General features: G+C 58.0%; 4 protein-coding genes across 4 annotated transcripts; 3 read left to right on the top strand and 1 right to left on the bottom strand.

Moving 5' to 3' along the window:
* Nucleotides 1-38: 38 nt before the first annotated feature.
* Nucleotides 39-1,684, top strand: BDV59DRAFT_194888 (rRNA-processing protein PWP1; the record flags this gene model as incomplete). Its single annotated transcript, XM_073692467.1, has 2 exons — nucleotides 39-280; nucleotides 334-1,684. The coding sequence occupies 2 exons, from the start codon at nucleotides 39-41 to the stop codon at nucleotides 1,682-1,684; spliced, it is 1,593 nt and encodes a 530-aa protein (XP_073545308.1).
* A 1,204-nt stretch (nucleotides 1,685-2,888) lies between these two features.
* Nucleotides 2,889-4,223, top strand: BDV59DRAFT_91048 (uncharacterized protein). Its single transcript, XM_073697321.1, has one exon. The coding sequence runs from the start codon at nucleotides 3,064-3,066 to the stop codon at nucleotides 3,817-3,819; it is 756 nt and encodes a 251-aa protein (XP_073545307.1). The 5' UTR covers nucleotides 2,889-3,063; the 3' UTR covers nucleotides 3,820-4,223.
* Nucleotides 4,224-4,576: 353 nt separating this feature from the next.
* BDV59DRAFT_194887 (rDNA-binding RNA polymerase I transcriptional factor) lies at nucleotides 4,577-6,646 on the top strand (the record flags this gene model as incomplete). Its single annotated transcript, XM_073692466.1, has 1 exon — nucleotides 4,577-6,646. One exon carries the CDS (start codon nucleotides 4,577-4,579, stop codon nucleotides 6,644-6,646), a length of 2,070 nt encoding a protein of 689 aa, XP_073545306.1.
* A 156-nt stretch (nucleotides 6,647-6,802) lies between these two features.
* Nucleotides 6,803-15,232, bottom strand: BDV59DRAFT_204255 (uncharacterized protein; the record flags this gene model as incomplete). Its single annotated transcript, XM_073694426.1, has 1 exon — nucleotides 6,803-15,232. One exon carries the CDS (start codon nucleotides 15,230-15,232, stop codon nucleotides 6,803-6,805), a length of 8,430 nt encoding a protein of 2,809 aa, XP_073545305.1.
* Nucleotides 15,233-16,081: the final 849 nt, after the last annotated feature.

Here is a 16,081-nt window from a genome sequence, read left to right as displayed (position 1 = left end):
ACTGGTCAAGGGTAAAAGTGATTTCGAGTTATTTTACGATGTCTATGATCACTACCTCCGCGTGGGTGCGACGGGGCGTCGCTGCGCAGTTCCCCACCAAGTATGAAATTGACGAGGAAGAGATGAACCGTATATCGCAGCTGGCCCGGACGCAGCTGGAGGAGGCGCAGGGGGACCTGAAGGCCGCCCAGGAGGCCGAGGCCGAGGAGATGGACGAAGATACGAAAGAAGACGATGCGATGGACGATGCCAAGGACGAGAAGAAGACCGACGGCAAAGAGTATGTTCTTCGCTCCTTTGGTCGGGACTGCTGGCTGACCCCTCCCCCCGCAGTGATGACGACCTCAAAGAGTACGACCTCGACCACTACGACAGCGACGAGGTGGACGAAGACGGCGAGAAGATCACCATGTTCGGCAACGTCAAGTCGCTCGTGTACCACCAGCCCAACGAAGAGGACCCGTACCTGGTGATTCCGGAGGAAGAGGACGACGAAGAGCGCGAGGAGCTCCAGATCCTGCCGACGGACAACCTGCTGCTCGCCGGAAAGGTGGAGGACGAGGTGGCGCATCTGGAAGTGTACGTCTACGAGGACCAGGACGACAACCTGTACGTGCACCACGACATCATGCTGCCGGCGATCCCGCTGTGCCTGGAGTGGCTGGACATCCCCGTGGGCAAGGCGGCGGCGGAGAAGACGGCGGGCAACTTTGTGGCGGTGGGCACGATGGAGCCGGACATTGAGATCTGGGACCTGGACATCGTGGACTGCATGTACCCGAACGCGATCCTGGGCCAGGGCGGGGCCGAAGGGGCCGAGACGGGCCAGGCCGGCGGCAAGAAGAAGACCAAGGGCAAGGCCAACGAGGCGTACCATGTGGACGCGATCCTGGCGCTGGCGGCGAACCGGCAGCACCGCAATCTCCTGGCGTCCGGGTCGGCGGACCGCACGGTGAAGCTGTGGGATCTGACGACGACGGCGTGCGCCAAGTCGTACGCCCACCACACGGACAAGGTGTGCGCGCTGGACTGGCACCCGACGGAGTCGCCGGTGCTGCTGAGCGGGAGCTACGACCGCACGGTGGTGGCGGCGGACATGCGCGCGCCGGACGCCCAGGCGCGGTGGGGGGTGGACACGGACGTGGAGAACGTGCGGTGGGACGTGCACGACGCGAACTACTTCTACGTGACGACGGACGGGGGGATGGTGTACCGGTATGATGTGCGGACGACGCCGACGACCCCGGCGGCGTCGAAGCCGGTGTGGACGCTCCAGGCGCACGACGAGTCGGTGTCGGCGTTTGACCTGCACTCGACGATCCCGGGATTTCTGGTGACGGGATCGGCGGACAAGCAGGTGAAGCTGTGGAATGTGGAGAACGACAAGCCGAGCATGGTGGTGTCGCGCAAGTTGGAGGTGGGCAAGGTGTTCTCGACGGCGTTTGCGCCGGACCCGGCGGTCAGCTTCCGGTTGGCGGTGGCCGGCAGTAAAGGAGTGGTCCAGGTGTGGGATACGTCGACGAACGGGGCGGTGCGGCGGACGTTTGTGTCGCGGATGCCGAGTTTGGAGGGCGAGGTGAAGGAGCGGATGGTGGGCGTCGCGGCGGACCAGGACGAGTCGGAGGATGAGGGAGGGGTGGAAGTGGGGGGACAAGATGGCTGGGAGTCGATGGATGAGGAGTAGTAGATTGGTACTGAGAGTAATCCGAGCATGCTTACGGAGTACGGAGTACGGAGTACGGAGTATACGGAGAAGAGTGTCGTAGTGCGTAGGATGGAATGGAATGGGACTAATTGGAGAGGACGCCACTCATTAAAACAACCCTGGAAGCGGTTGGAGTGGATGAACCGAACAGGCGTTCTTGCGGATTCTCCCTTTCTACTCTTCTCCTCGCCTACTCTTCTCTGATCCCGGTACCGAGGTCAGAGTATCCGAGGGCGTACAGAGCATAGTATACTCGTAGTCCAGGGCGGATGCAAAAGTCCAGTCAGGGACTCGGACAATCGATCCGCATCAATAGATGATGAATCGCATTCTTCGATCCCGAATGTGATCGGGTTCATTGGTCGAGACCCACAGTGGGGCGGTCTGGAATGGTCCACACACAGAGAATAAAAAGGGAGAATAGAATAGAATAGAGAGGAGATAGAATGTAGAATGTAGAATACAGAATATAGAATATAGAATATAGAATATAGAATAGAATAGAACAAGAATTATTATAGATAGAACTATAATAGAATAGCAATAGAATAGATGATATCGATAGAGACTCGATCACTGATACTCCCCGTGTTTCATCACCCGCTGCAGCCCAATCTCGATCGTCGATGTGACCAAGTCAGAAGAACACATCCAGCAAGTCGAAAAAGGAATTCCCAGGTAGAACCGAATGATCGAAATCTGGGTAAAAGAAATCTTCATCCACATCGAATATGCCATCTGAAAGATTCGACAAATCCCAGATTGCCACTGACCCATGTTCCCCCCGGCCGAATCCCAAACGCCGGCTGATTTAGTCCCGCACCACTCCTCTTCTCTTCTTCTCCTCCTCTCCATCTTCTCTTCTTCCCTTCTCCCTCTTCTCTTCGCTCCGCTGCACCTCTCACTCCCTGGAGGATTTCACTTCTGTCTCTCCCTTTTCTTCTTCTTTTTCCTTCTCCGGATTCTTTCCTTAAACTGTTTGAGGCGTGTCCTGGTGTCCGCCCCATCTCGACGTACCGCTGCTGCGGAATCTGCCCCCTTGAGTCAACCCGCTTCAACCTCCATCTCGCTCCATCGGGTCCTCATCCTGGGCTCATTTCCCCCATTCCGCGGCCGTCGTCTCGTCCATCCGCTGGGTCGCTTCTGCGTTTGCTGTGCAACGCTCCGGCCCTCGTCGCTTCTCTCGTCCGACTTCGACTCGGTCCCGATCGATCTCACATTCCTTCCCGAGTCCCACCTCGTGGATCGTCTGCGACACATTCTTCCTCCTCGTTTGCCCGACAAACAAATCCCCTGCGACGACTTCTAGAAGTACCGAGTCGACTGCTCCTGACGTCGGTGGCCTCGTCCCTCCAACCATGTCGCTCACCCGCGCCTTCACCAAGCGGCACAAGCGCCCGGACGTGTCCGCCCCCATGCCCTATCGCGAAGGGCAAGTCAAGTACTCCTCCGGGACGATCTCGCGCGGCAAGATCTCCGGCCCCGTCGAGCTGCTCTCCACCACCAACATGCTCGCCTACAACGCCCCGGACCTGCACTCCGCCACCTCCTCGTCCTCGTCCTCCTCGTTGCAGTCGCCGGACGACTCGGAGCGCTCCTTCGCCCAGCATGCCTTCGGTTCGCCCCTCACCACGCCCGAGGAGTCCCCGGTCGAACCCAATCCGCTCTCGCCGTACTTCCCCAAACGCTCCGCCACCGTCACCAGCCATCCGCGCTCCTCCACCTCCACCGCGTCCTCCACCGATGCGCCCCTCCTCCCCAGGCGGGCCCTCTCGCACACCAAGCGCTCGCACCAGGAGCTGGCCCGTCAGCGGTCCGTCTCCCGCATGTCTCCGCCGTTGAACTCCATGCGCAGCGTTCCGGCGATGCGGCCCCCGCCCGCCGACCTCTCCCAGCCCGACCCGCATCCGTTCAGCAAGGAACTGGAGCAGGTCAACGAGGTGGTCGAGGAGTTTGGCGGCGGGAGTCGCGTCATGGATGAGGAGGAGCAGATCCTGTACCGCAAGGGTCTGCGCAAGTTCACCGCCGACGACTACCGGGTGGAACTCGAAGATCTCTATGGCAGCATCTTCGACGATCGACTGGGCAGTATCGGCGCGGGAACGTGGCTGTGATCTGCGCTGTGGCCGGAGAGACTGGATTTTTCCCTCCGCTGGTTCTGTTATGACCCACTACTTTTCGTTCGCTACCTGCTTCTGCGTCATGCCTGTCCTTCCTTCTGTCGCTGATTACCGCAATATACCATGAGGGATGAATGACCCCCGTTTGATTTGAGATTTGAGATGAGACTGATCTGTCTGGCTTTTGGCGTCTGGAATGAAATTTCTCTCCGATTTTACGCGGTAAAATGCAGATACATCCATGGTATCGAATCCCACCGAGTTTTTCTTTCCGATTGTTCTGGTTGCTGTAGTCTGTAGATAGCATTTCCTTTTTCGGCAAGACGCGGTCACGCGTTGGTGGCCTCAGGCTCCACTGCCCCACACGCCGAAAAGAAAAAAAAAACTTCATATCAAACTCCAACGTCGACTTCAACTTCGTCTTCATCGTCCTTCTCCCACGGAGTCCGTCTCTCAACCCACCCCCCGACTCCCCCTCTCAGTCCCTCTCCTCACATGTAGCGGTGGTGCTTTCACCTCCCTCCTCCCCACTCTCCGCTATTTCCTCTCCTCTTCCTCCTCATCCCCGGTCGTGTGCTCGACTGCGGACTGTGGATCCCCCGTGGGAGCGCCTTTCAGCTTCACACATCCCCATCCATGAAGACGCTGGGATCCTCCTCCACTCTTCCCTATCCTCTCTCCGATTCAGCGACCTGTCATGGTCTCCCTCTCGACCGCGTCCCGCCCCCCTACGACAGCCACCCCTAACAAAATGCTTGCGGCCTCGTCCCCCGTTTCCATCCTGAAAAAGTCCACCGTCAAGCAAACCCCCTCCTCGGCTTTGAAACACCGGATGGATGATATGAATCTCTCCCTCTCGCCCTCTTCGTCCGTCGGCTCGGACGGTGAGCTCACCCCTAGCCCCCGCAAACGCACGCGCGTGCAGTTCGACGCGCAGATGGCCCTGCAAGAGTTGGAATACCACCCACAGAGGGACTCCAAGACATCCCCGGAAAAGAGCGCGGCTGTGGTCCGCGAGGAGGTCCGTCGTGCCATCCAGCGGCACGTCTCCGGAACCGACAGTGGTGGCTACGATCTCATCAAGGAGATTTTCTCGGTGGACCCCCGCCGGGAGGAGCGCCATGCCTGGGACCCCTATGATGTACCTACCCACACCACGCTAAAGAACCATCTCCTGGGCTTGCTGTCCAACGTCGCTGCCCTCGACCGCAGCTGCAACGGTCTCGTCCAGGCCGTCTTGCACAGCGAGTGGCTGGGCCGCGATGAGTCGTACGTCAAGCTCTTCATCCGGTTTCTCGGTAATCTGGCCGCTGCCCAGAGCAGCTTCCTGGGCTCCGTCCTCAAAATGCTCGTCCAACACCTGGCCGCTCTGCCCCGGGGCACCGGCAAGGTGCCGGGATACCCCATCGTGCCGATCCCCGAAGTGTACACCCGCGTCCATACGGCCCTGCGCCATGTGATGCAGTTAATCCCTTCCAGTAGCGGGGCTCTCTCGCCCATCCTCTCCATGAACTTTCCCTTTGACACCGACTCGGCCAAGGCCAACATTGCCTACACCCGGAACCTCCTGCAGGTCGTGACCTACGCGCCCGAGTTGCAGGCGGACGTCCTGGCCCTCATTACCGAAAAGCTCGTCAAGATCGACGTGCAGATCCAGGTCGATCTGGAAGACATCGAGGACGAGACGGGCGAGAATGTGCTGCAGGACGTCTCCCCGGAAGCCACGATGTTGGCCGAAGACGAGGAGGACGACGAGGCCGACGACGAGGCGTCCGTCCTCAGTGACGACCTGGACGTAGAGACCCAGCGCATCCGCACCGTCCGGGACAACATCCTCAAGCTGGACGGCATGCTCGACTCGCTGTTCGAGTACTACGCCCCGCCCTTCGCCAGCGGCACGGACGACGACAAGGCCAACGCCCTCGACCTCCTTCTCAGCCACTTCCAGAGCATCATCCTCCCCACCTACCGTTCGCGGCACTCCCAGTTCCTCCTCTTCCACTTCTCCCAGTCGAGCCCCAGCCTGGTCGACCAGTTTGCCACCACCTGCGTCGAACTCCTCTTCAAAAAGACCCAGCCGGCCATCATCCGCCAGTCGGCCGCCGCTTACCTCGCCAGCTTCGTGGCCCGTGGCGCGCACATCCCCTCGGAAATCGTCCGCGACGTGTTCGACCTGCTGGGTACCCATCTCAACAACCTCCGCATGGACTACGAACCGACCTGCGCGGGGCCGGACCTCCGTCGCTACGGGCCGTTCTACTCCACCGCGCAGGCCCTCCTCTACATCTTCTGCTTCCGCTGGCGCGACCTCACCACTGCAGCCGCGGACGGCGACACGCCGGAGCAGGTCGACGAGCTCGAGCCCGAGGACATCGCCTTCCCGCCGCAGGTGAAGGAGGTGCTCCAGCAAGCCGTGCACTCCAAACTGAACCCCTTGAAAGTGTGCGCGCCGGCCATCGTCTCCGAGTTCGCCCGCATGTCGCAACACCTCAACTTCATGTACGTCTTCTCCATCCTCGAGACCAACAAGCGGCTCCGCGTGTCCGGCCACCGCAGTCTGGCCGCCCTCGCCGATCCGCGCTACAGCCTCGTCGAGCGCGAAATCCGCGCAGGCGACGATCTCGGCTACCAGCTCGACGCCTACTTCCCCTTCGACCCCTACCAGCTCCCGCGCAGTCGGCGCTGGCTCGACGGCGACTATGTGCATTGGCGGGGGATCCCCGGCCTGCACGACGTGGACGAGTCGGACAGCGAGGCGGAAGACGAGGACGATGCCGACGAGGACGGTCTGAGCGACGGCACCGAGACGGACGATGACTGATATGTATACCCCTTGTGTTTGTGTTTCTTTGGCCAAAAAGAATGTTAGCGTGGCGTCTGGAATCTACGATACATGAGTGCAATATGATCCATTTCTCTGACCTGGTCCATCCAGTAGATTCACATCTGTAGCCTCATCCTTCCTCTGTCGGTCTACTCACTCCAGACTCTCCCAGCAGTGCCGATTCACCACCTCCCCAACCTCATCCACCACCGGCGCCTTCAACAGCGCATAATGATCCTCGCACTGCACACACTCCATCCTCAACGCCGGACACTGCGCCCTCCACCACTCGGCTACGCCGTCATCCACCCGCTCCGGCAACGCCACATACAAGCACCGCCCCGCATACACCGGCGGGCTCCTCGTCCGCGCCAGAACCGCATTATGTCGCTCATAATGCTCCTGGAACGACGCCACCCCCTGCTCCTCCACACCCAGCAGACTCAGCGCCGCGCGCGCCGTCGCCGCCCGCTCCTCCTCGCTCGCACCCACCACCTCCGTCGGCGCATACGTCCCAGGATCCAACAGCACCAGCGACGCGACCCTCCCCGCCTCCCACAGCAGCGCCATCTCCAGCGCAATCAGCCCGCCAAACGAATACCCGCCCAGGACCACCCGGTGCGCCGGCGGGACCAGGCAAGCCACATCGTGCACATACACCCGCGCCCACTCCGGCAGACTCGCGGGCGCCGCCGTGGTGCCAAAGAACGGATCATCCACGAGAATCACATCAAACCGCCCGTCCACCCGCGGCACCAGCTCCTCCAGGCTCCGCGACCCGCCCAGGAACGGATGCACCAGCACCACCGTGGCCACGCTGCCGGGACGCGTGTACACGTGGATGTGCGCCGGCGGAGCGCGCACGTCGCTCGCCGCCGCGCGCAGCGTCGCCGCCTGTGTCTGGATGGTCGCCGTCGGCCGCAGATCGGCCATGGTGAGCGCCGACAGCCCGGCGCGGCGCAGCACGGCCAGCAGGCTGATGGCGCGGAGCGAGTCGCCGCCCAGCTGCGCGAACGGCGTGGCGATGTCGACGCCGTCGGCGGGGAGCCCGAGGACGGCGGCCCAGTGCGGCGCGAGGCGAGCCTCGAGACTGTCCGGCGCGGCGCGGGTGATCTCCGCCGGAGGAGCGGCCGCGGTCGCCGTCAGCCAGGCGTGGTATTCCTGCTCGGCGAGCGCGGCGATCGCGCGCTGGTCGAGCTTCCCGCTTGTCGTCTGCGGGAGGGCCGTCGGGTGGAGGTGGATGTGCGCCGGCACCATGTATGCGGGCACGCGGGCGGCGACGGCGGCGTGGATGGCGGCGGCGGGCACGGCAGGGTCCGCGTGGACGACTGCGACTAGCGCCTCCGAGGAGGAGCAGGATGCTGGGCCGTGCACCTTGGCTACAACGCAGGCGTGCACGCCGGGGTGGGACTGCGCGGCGGCTGCGATGTCCGCGGGCTCAATGCGCAGCCCGCGCAGCTTGATCTGGCCGTCCATGCGGCCGAGGTACTCGAGCGAGCCGTCGCCGTGCCACCGTGCGAGGTCGCCGGTGCGGTACATGCGGCCGAAGCGGCTGGCCGTGAAGTGCTTGGCTGTGAGGTCCGGATGGGTGAGGTACCCGCGGGAGACTTGCGCGCCGGTGATGCAGAGCTCGCCCACGGCGCCGATGGGGACGAGGTCGTCGGCGTCGCGGCGGAGCAGATGAATGCGGTTGCGGTGGATGGGGGCGCCGAGGGAGAAGAAGGACGGCGCGTGCGGAGGCGGAAGCTGTGGGTTGCGGCTGTCTTGGAGGAGACAGGCGCTCACTTCGATGGCGGCCTCTGTCGGCCCGTAGCCATTCCAGATGTTCATCTCTGGGGATGCTTGGGTGAGGATCTCGCGGCGGAAGGGCTCGCCGCCGAAAACGAGCGTCTTGAGATGCGGGACGGGCAGGTCTTGCGCGTGGAGATCGTTGAGGAGGAATGTCCCCATCGTGGGTGTCAGCGCGAGGTGCGAGATGGTGAGGTCGTCGAGCCATTTGGCCAGCGCGGGCATCAGATGGTTGCGTCGCACGAGGGACAGCCGGCCGCCTTTGCCTAGGGTCCCGAAAAGATCGCCCACGGAGGCGTCGAATGTGTAGGCCAGGAGGGCGAGCCGGTGCGAAGTCCACGAGCAGTCTGTGCTGCCGGCGCTGGCTTGCATGAATGCCACAATGTTGCGATGCTCGACCATGACGCCTTTGGGTGTGCCTGTCGACCCTGATGTGAAGAGAACATAGGCCAGCGCGTCGGGGGAGACCTTGATGGGCTCGAGAAGCGGTGCTGTATTGGGGGTCATCTGGCGGAGGTCTTGCATGGCCCATAGGGTGCTGTTTGTCTGGCTCGCGACGGTACGCAGCTTGTCGTGGGCGTGGACCCCATCCCAGATGATGATGCGGCTGTTGATTGCTTCGCAGATGGCGACCAGCCGGCTGACTGGATGTTCCATGTCTAGGGGCACGTACGCTGCGCCTGCCTTGAGGACAGCCAGAATGGCCACGACCATGTCCACGGACTTGTCAAAGCAGATCGGCACGAGAGGCTGGCCATGGCCGGGGTGCTCGGCCAAAACGCTGCAAATGGTGTGCGACAAGCGCGTGCTCTGTTCGTCGAGCTGCTGGTAGGTTACAAAATCTGTCTGCTCGAACTGCAGGGCAATCTTTTCCGGGAATTTGCGCGCTTGACGGTGGACGATGTCGTGCGCGCACAATGTCTCGACAGGGGCGTTGGCGTTCTCCGTGACCGTTTCGGCTTGACCCATACGCAGCAACCGTTCCTTCTCTTCGGCGCTGATGAGTAGGCTGGACTGAGCTGAGATAGCCTCAGTCCCAAGACTAGTATCCATAGCTTGGAGTGCCTGGACTAGGTGTTGCATCACCCAGTGCGCGTCTTCTGGAGACAACACATCGGCATCGAAGGTGCAGTGGAAGTCCATATGGCCCGTTGGTTCGGAGCAGAAGGCTTCAATCACGAGCGGGAAGTCAACTCGGCCTGGGTCGGCATGGCGGCTGGTGAAATGAGGTGAAAGGCCTGATTTGTCGGGATAATGAGACGATGACTGGAACGCATGTTGGTAGACGTACAAGACCTGGAACGGCAGTTGGTCAGGGTGTTCACTTTCGCGACGGATAGCCGCCAGCCCATAATGCTGATGCGCCATGGTACGCGCATAGGACTCGGTGGCAGCCTTGACAACGGTATTGAAAGTCAAGGGGGTATTGTCCGTCGTGGCACCCAAGCGCAGACGAACGGGGTGTGTAGCGATGCAGGGCCCGGCGACGAAACCAGACTGATGCCGCCCAGATGAGACTTCGCCGAGGACCACATCGTCAGTGTCACTGTGCGCTGCAGTAACTAGTGCCACGGCAGCGCGCCCAATCGCGGCTGGTGTCGTGTGATATTTGCGAGCGAGTTCACGCACATCGCCCTTCCACGAGACCGTCTTCTCCTGTGGCGGTTGTTGCTCCCGGTTCGCAGCATCCGGGGGCACGGACAGAGGCCATGAAGCGCATGGAGCATCCTGCAGATATGACTTCCAGAAGGACGATACCTGAGACTGATCGCTATTCTGTAGACTACCTATAAAAGTAGAATACGGAATGTCATCTGCAGCATCATCCTGGACCAGGGTGAACCCCTTGGCTCGATGATATGCTTCAGTCAGTCTTGTCACAATAGCGGAGAAATAAGCTCCGTCGTAAAGGGCGTGATGTATCGACATGACGAATTCTGGCACCCTAATAGTCCCCGGCACCATGGCGAATGAGAGAGGGATGTGACCCATGCCTAGATGTAGATCAATGCTGTCGTCGGAGCCATCGAGGCCGCCAATTGTGCAGACACGCTGCACTTCTGGACTTCCCTCCTTCAGGACTGCTTGGAGAAAAGAGTCCCCAGCGATCCCGATCTTGCTACTCGCCCGCACCACTGGGAGAAAGACCGTCCGCAGCATTTGTTCCTTGGCCACGGTGGCCTGCCATGCGTGCTGCAGTGCTTCGACGTCAAGCTCGCCGTTCAGGCTAAGATACATAGTGGCCCGATAACCTGACCGCTCACCCAGTGCCATATCTGCGGAGAGGACGCCTTCCTGGAAGGGAGAACATGGCATAGCAAGCTCAATGTCCGCGCGGTCTAGGCCTATGCTTTGGATTGCCGCTTCCCATCCCTCTTCCTCCATGCAAGATAGATGCAACGATTCCGGATCGTCGAACAGCGCAGGAACATCAGAATCCCGGCGCAGTGAAGCAACTCTCTGAGCCAGTTCTTCAGGTGTGGGCGCTTCAATGAGATCTGGCATGGTGAGAGGACAATTCAACCGCTGGGCAACCTGGAAGATCACGCGGGCGCCCATCAGTGAGTGGCCTCCCAGAGAGTAGAAGTTGTCAGTGATGCCGACAGTGCAGCCTAATACTCTAGAAAACTCCTGGCAGATGGTATCCTCGGTCTCATTCCGTGGAGCCTTATCAGCCGGCGAGCTCTCATGTCCTGCCTCTACCATCATTTGGGCCAATGCACGTCGGTCTACCTTACCATTGTGGTTGATAGGCATGCGCTCAATCGCCGTGATTACCGCCGGTATCATATAAGACGGTAATTTCTTCTTCATATTCACACGCATCTGCTGGGGGTCGAGCACAAGGTGGCTGCCAGTAATAAAAGCCACTAACTGTTGATCACCATTGATGTGATGTTTCTGCACCACGACGACGGCTTCATCTACTCCTTGCTGGTTCAGCAGGGTGTGCTCAATCTCGCCCAGCTCGATGCGATTTCCGCGAATCTTAACCTGATTGTCCATTCGCCCGAAGTACTCGATCTGGCCATCCTCTGGGCGGTATCGCACCCGATCCCCTGTGCGATACGCAGGAACTCGATGACCATTGATCTCAACATCAATAAAGGTGTCCTTATTCCGTTCAGGATCGGTGTATCCTCGCGCGAGGCCATCGCCTGTTACAACCAGCTCACCAAGAACTCCGAGCGGTACGAGACATTGTCGAGTATCCATGACATAGGCACCAGACTCGGGGATAGCGCGTCCGATTGGCACCCCATTCACAGCGGCTTCGCCATCTGTGAGTGTATACTTGGTGCTAAATATCGTATTCTCCGTCGGCCCATATCCATTGATGAGCTCTCCGCATCCAAGGAGCTTCCGCGCCTGGAAGACTACCTGAGGGTCCAATTTGTCGCCGCCTACAGCTAGCGACTCCAGGTGGGCAATTGTCGCAGGCGACGCAGCGATGCATTCTTTCAGAAACGCAGGGGTCATGAAGGCCACGCGGACGTGGTATTGGGCGAAAACAACCTCCAACTGGCGGTAATCTAGTACTGTCATCGTGTCGATGCATATCACAGTCCCGCCGTTCAACAGCGCAGAGTAGATCTCCCAAGTAGCGGCATCAAAGGCCAAACTAGCCAGGTGAGCTACCGCTTTATGCGCTGTTCCTGCAGCGCATATGTTCGTCGATGGTCGAACACGACAGATGACACTCCGGTGTTCAATCATGACGCCTTTAGGTTGGCCTGTTGACCCTGAGGTAAAAATGATGTACGCAAGGCTATTTGGCGATGGGTGTCGCTGAATCGTCGTAGAAACTGCTGCTCTGGATCCCTGGGCAATAGCCTGTGCCACTGTAATCATATTCAGACCCGGGGTTGAGATGTCGGGGAGTTTCACGTCGGCACCAAGGAGCACTATCCGGGGAGAGCTGATCGAGGCAAGAATGGTCGCTATACGAGTGTCGGGCCATTTATGGTCCATTGGCGCGTAGGCCAGATCTGCTTTGAGGATGCCCATTATGGCAACGATAGCTTCGCAGGAACGAGGTGCAAACACAGCAACGACAGCATCGCGTGGAAGAGAAAATCCTCGCACCCAATTAGCCACATGCTCGGATTCGAGGTCCAACTCGGCATACGTCAATTGTCTGACAGCATCGATAACGGCCACATTATCAGGATTCGAGGCAACCTCTTGCGCAAAGACGTCAGTAATGCTCGAAGTCCGCGGATAATCACAGCTATTCGCATCCAAGAGGCCCATTTCCTGGAGGGCTTCTTGTGCACTGGGTAAGGGTGTCGAGTCGATACGTCCTCGGGGCGCCTGAAGGCTTTGCTTGAGAATCTCGGAAAACACGGACAGCAATGCCTTGATAGTGGGTTCCGTAAATAAATCGGAGGCGAATCGAATCTCCCCAGAGATGCTGTTGTCATGCTCATAGACATGGAACTCTAGTTCATAGTTTGCCAAATAGTTTATGTTGTTGGCATCGGACTTGTTGGGCCATGCTTGATTTGCATACTCTTGATGCATCACAAATACTATCCGAAATAAAGGATTATCAGAGGGTCGCCCCAGTCTATCAAAGACTGCCTCTAGAAGTCCGTCCCAATGTTGTATGGCTGAGTCGAAAGTTGTCTGTGTGTGCTGGACCAATTCCTCGAACGAATTCTCATCGTCGACTTGAAGCCTCAGGCAAATAGGAAGCTCAGCCGGACCCCGGCACTCTGACTCGATTTGGCTTGAAGAAATGGCTCCAATATTAGCGTCGGTCATTCCAGTCATGCGAAAGTGTGCAGCTCGCAGAGAGGCAAGGAGCACGGAAAATACTGTAACATGAGATGTCTCGCAAAACCCTTTGACAGAGCGGTACACTGGGTCCTCGATACAAAATTCCTGTGTAAGTGTCCGTTTAGACAGCTCAGCAGGTCGATGCCGGTCGTAGAAAAACGCAGCCGGCTGACTGTTTTGCAGCTGCGATACCCAATATTGGAAGTGGTCTTCTTGTTCCTTCTGCCAGATCTCTTCACTGTCTATACCATCACACGAATCTGGTGGGGTGCAGGAACCTGGTGTGGACAATTTGTCGGTCACAGAAGCAGCGCTGGACGAGCTTGTGGACCAATATACATTTCCAGACTCGGTTTGCGGAAGCCCCTCGGCTACTCGTATGAAATGCGATGGGACCATATGCTGCGGAAGAGCCATAGCAACATGAGACCGTATCTCAAGTACGGTCTGTGTCCAGTCAGATGCCAGAGGATGGGTCTCAACCAAGGCCAGAAGTGTTTGTCCGTGAGCCGATTCCCCTTTCAATACACCGCAAGCCTTTACCGCCTCGTGGTGAGAGATGACGGTCTCAACGTATGAAAGATCAAAATGATATCCATGGTCCAACTTTTCCGTGTCAATGTCGCAGACGTAATCAGGAATGCCATTAGATTGAGCTTGCTGCTGGTAGTCATCTTTACGGACTAAACTCCTTGAGTTCTGTGCTGAACGTACTTTCGGAGACCTGATTTTGCTCAAGAAGCCATGTATTTCTGTGTTATGAGCCTGAATGTGGCTAATAGCGCTGTGGAAATCATAGTACGAGAGTTGGGTGTGAACTGTCTGTAGCCATTCCAAGGCCTCGCAGAAGAAATCCTGAAACAGTGCCATGGTCGTCTGTGAGAACAGCTCGCGACGATAATGGAGATGTACCACGAAGGTACCCTGCTGGGGTGGCATTAACTCCACCAGGAGAGGCATATCGATGAACGTCTCGCGTTCAGACTCCTCCCAATCCCTGACTGCATTTCCAAAGTATGAATCATTTGTCTGACAGACGAAGGATACATGCAGCCGCTGCCCCAGGGATGGTATCAATGACCTCAGCTCTCCCGCCGTAAAGCTGTGAGGGATGTCGTTGCTTGATTTTAACGACTGTGCGACTCGTGCTAGAGAGACATCGCCATGAAACTTGGCCAGGCGCGGCTGTGTCATCAACAACGGGCCCATCGCTTGACGGCTCTCGGGTACTAGGAACTTCCTAGCTGACATCGTCTCGTGGAAGACCGCCTCATTTGAGTCTTCGAAGGCACATAGAGTGAGCGAGAGAGCTAGGCGGCCCATCCATGCAGGCACCGCCGGTCTGTCATTATGAGACCCGAATATTGTGGAAATTCGTCGTGCAAGAATGACTGATCCCGGTTCCTGGTGCATGGACTTTTCTTCGAGAGAACGGGATGCTTTCTGTATGAAGGCGTATCGTTGACGAAGACGCACTTCCACATTAGGCGTCCGCCATGCTGCCATCTCGGCCTCGATGGACATATAATCAGAGGCTTCCATCACCGATCCAGGATCTTTGATCTCCTGGTGAATCCATTGAAGTAGCTGGCGGGCGGACGTCCCATCCATTAGGGCATGATGGTAGCTGAGTGTAAGACGGTATCTGGAGGAACCGGGCAACGGTGATACAGACACCTTCCACGGCAGTTCACCCGACCACGTCGACGTTGTCTCCTCCAACGGTCCATGCATATGCAATGTCGCACGGCATTGCTTCAGGTGCATATCTAGTGACTCCGATCCGAATGTTAACCGGGCGTTGTGCCGTACGTAGTTAGGGTCGAGGACCGCAATGAGAACTTCGGTTGATAACTGCTCTCGGGTCTGACATAGGATAGAGCGGAGGGTCGAGTGCTTCTCGGCCAAAGTACGTGCTGCAGTTTCGAGCTTACTGGGTAGAATAGGGTATTTTGTTGTCATGTGGTAGGTTTCCACGTACAATCGACGTGCAGGGTCCATAAGAGTCGCCATTATCATTGTCTCTTGCAGCCTCGATGGGATGTGAAGAGCCTGGATAGCCCCTTCTGGGAACCCTATTGCCTGGAAGGCTTCCATAGTTTCCAGCCGGATGCCTGGTGTCTGAGAATGCAGATAACTTGAGATACGGGGACCCGTTGTTCAGTGCAATTGAAAATTGACAAGCTGCTTCGACTCTTTGGATCTGTTCCAGACACCGCTCTTATGTACCCAGGTTGTATTATCTACTTCGGAGTACGTTCCTGATTCAGCCATACAACCATTTTGGTAAGCCTTGAGCATCCAGCAAGCCACGGCTCAAGGTAGTGTCGTCAGTGGGCATTTCAATAAGGACTAGAGTGTGGTCTACGGAACATCATTCCAAAGCTCGATGTATTTGGTCCATAAAGATTGTCTCATTCTACATTAACCTAAATCGTTCACCCTGCATAATGGTACAACCCCTGCAAACGACGAAGCGATGCTGGTATTATTCGGCTTCTCCGTAGCATCCAATGATGCGAGCTTGAGGTCATCGTAGCGGGTAAACACAGCCCACATCTAGTGACAAGCTGGCTGAAGCTGTTACGAATAGGATCAACCACCGACAGAAGCTGTCTCAGGGATAACGGCCATTATGCTACATTAGCGCGCCGTATGAATCCGGTGGTTCGTCACATATTTCGATATTGACTGACCCAGCGGGTCATGAAAAAGGAACCACGGGATGGTTGAAATAATGGGTTATGCTCCAATCCAGAGATGTTTATTGTACGATCTCAGGGCACGAAGAAGTCACGAGTACCGGTATTGCCCTACGTCTGGTACGTCCCCAAGGCTGAGATTATACAATTTAGTTGGTGC

The sequence above is a fragment of the Aspergillus ambiguus genome (assembly GCF_047715705.1).
Source record: "Aspergillus ambiguus strain CBS 117.58 unplaced genomic scaffold BDV59scaffold_31, whole genome shotgun sequence".
NCBI classification, from domain to species: Eukaryota; Fungi; Ascomycota; class Eurotiomycetes; order Eurotiales; family Aspergillaceae; genus Aspergillus; species Aspergillus ambiguus.
This window is presented reverse-complemented; position numbering and strand designations above follow the sequence as displayed.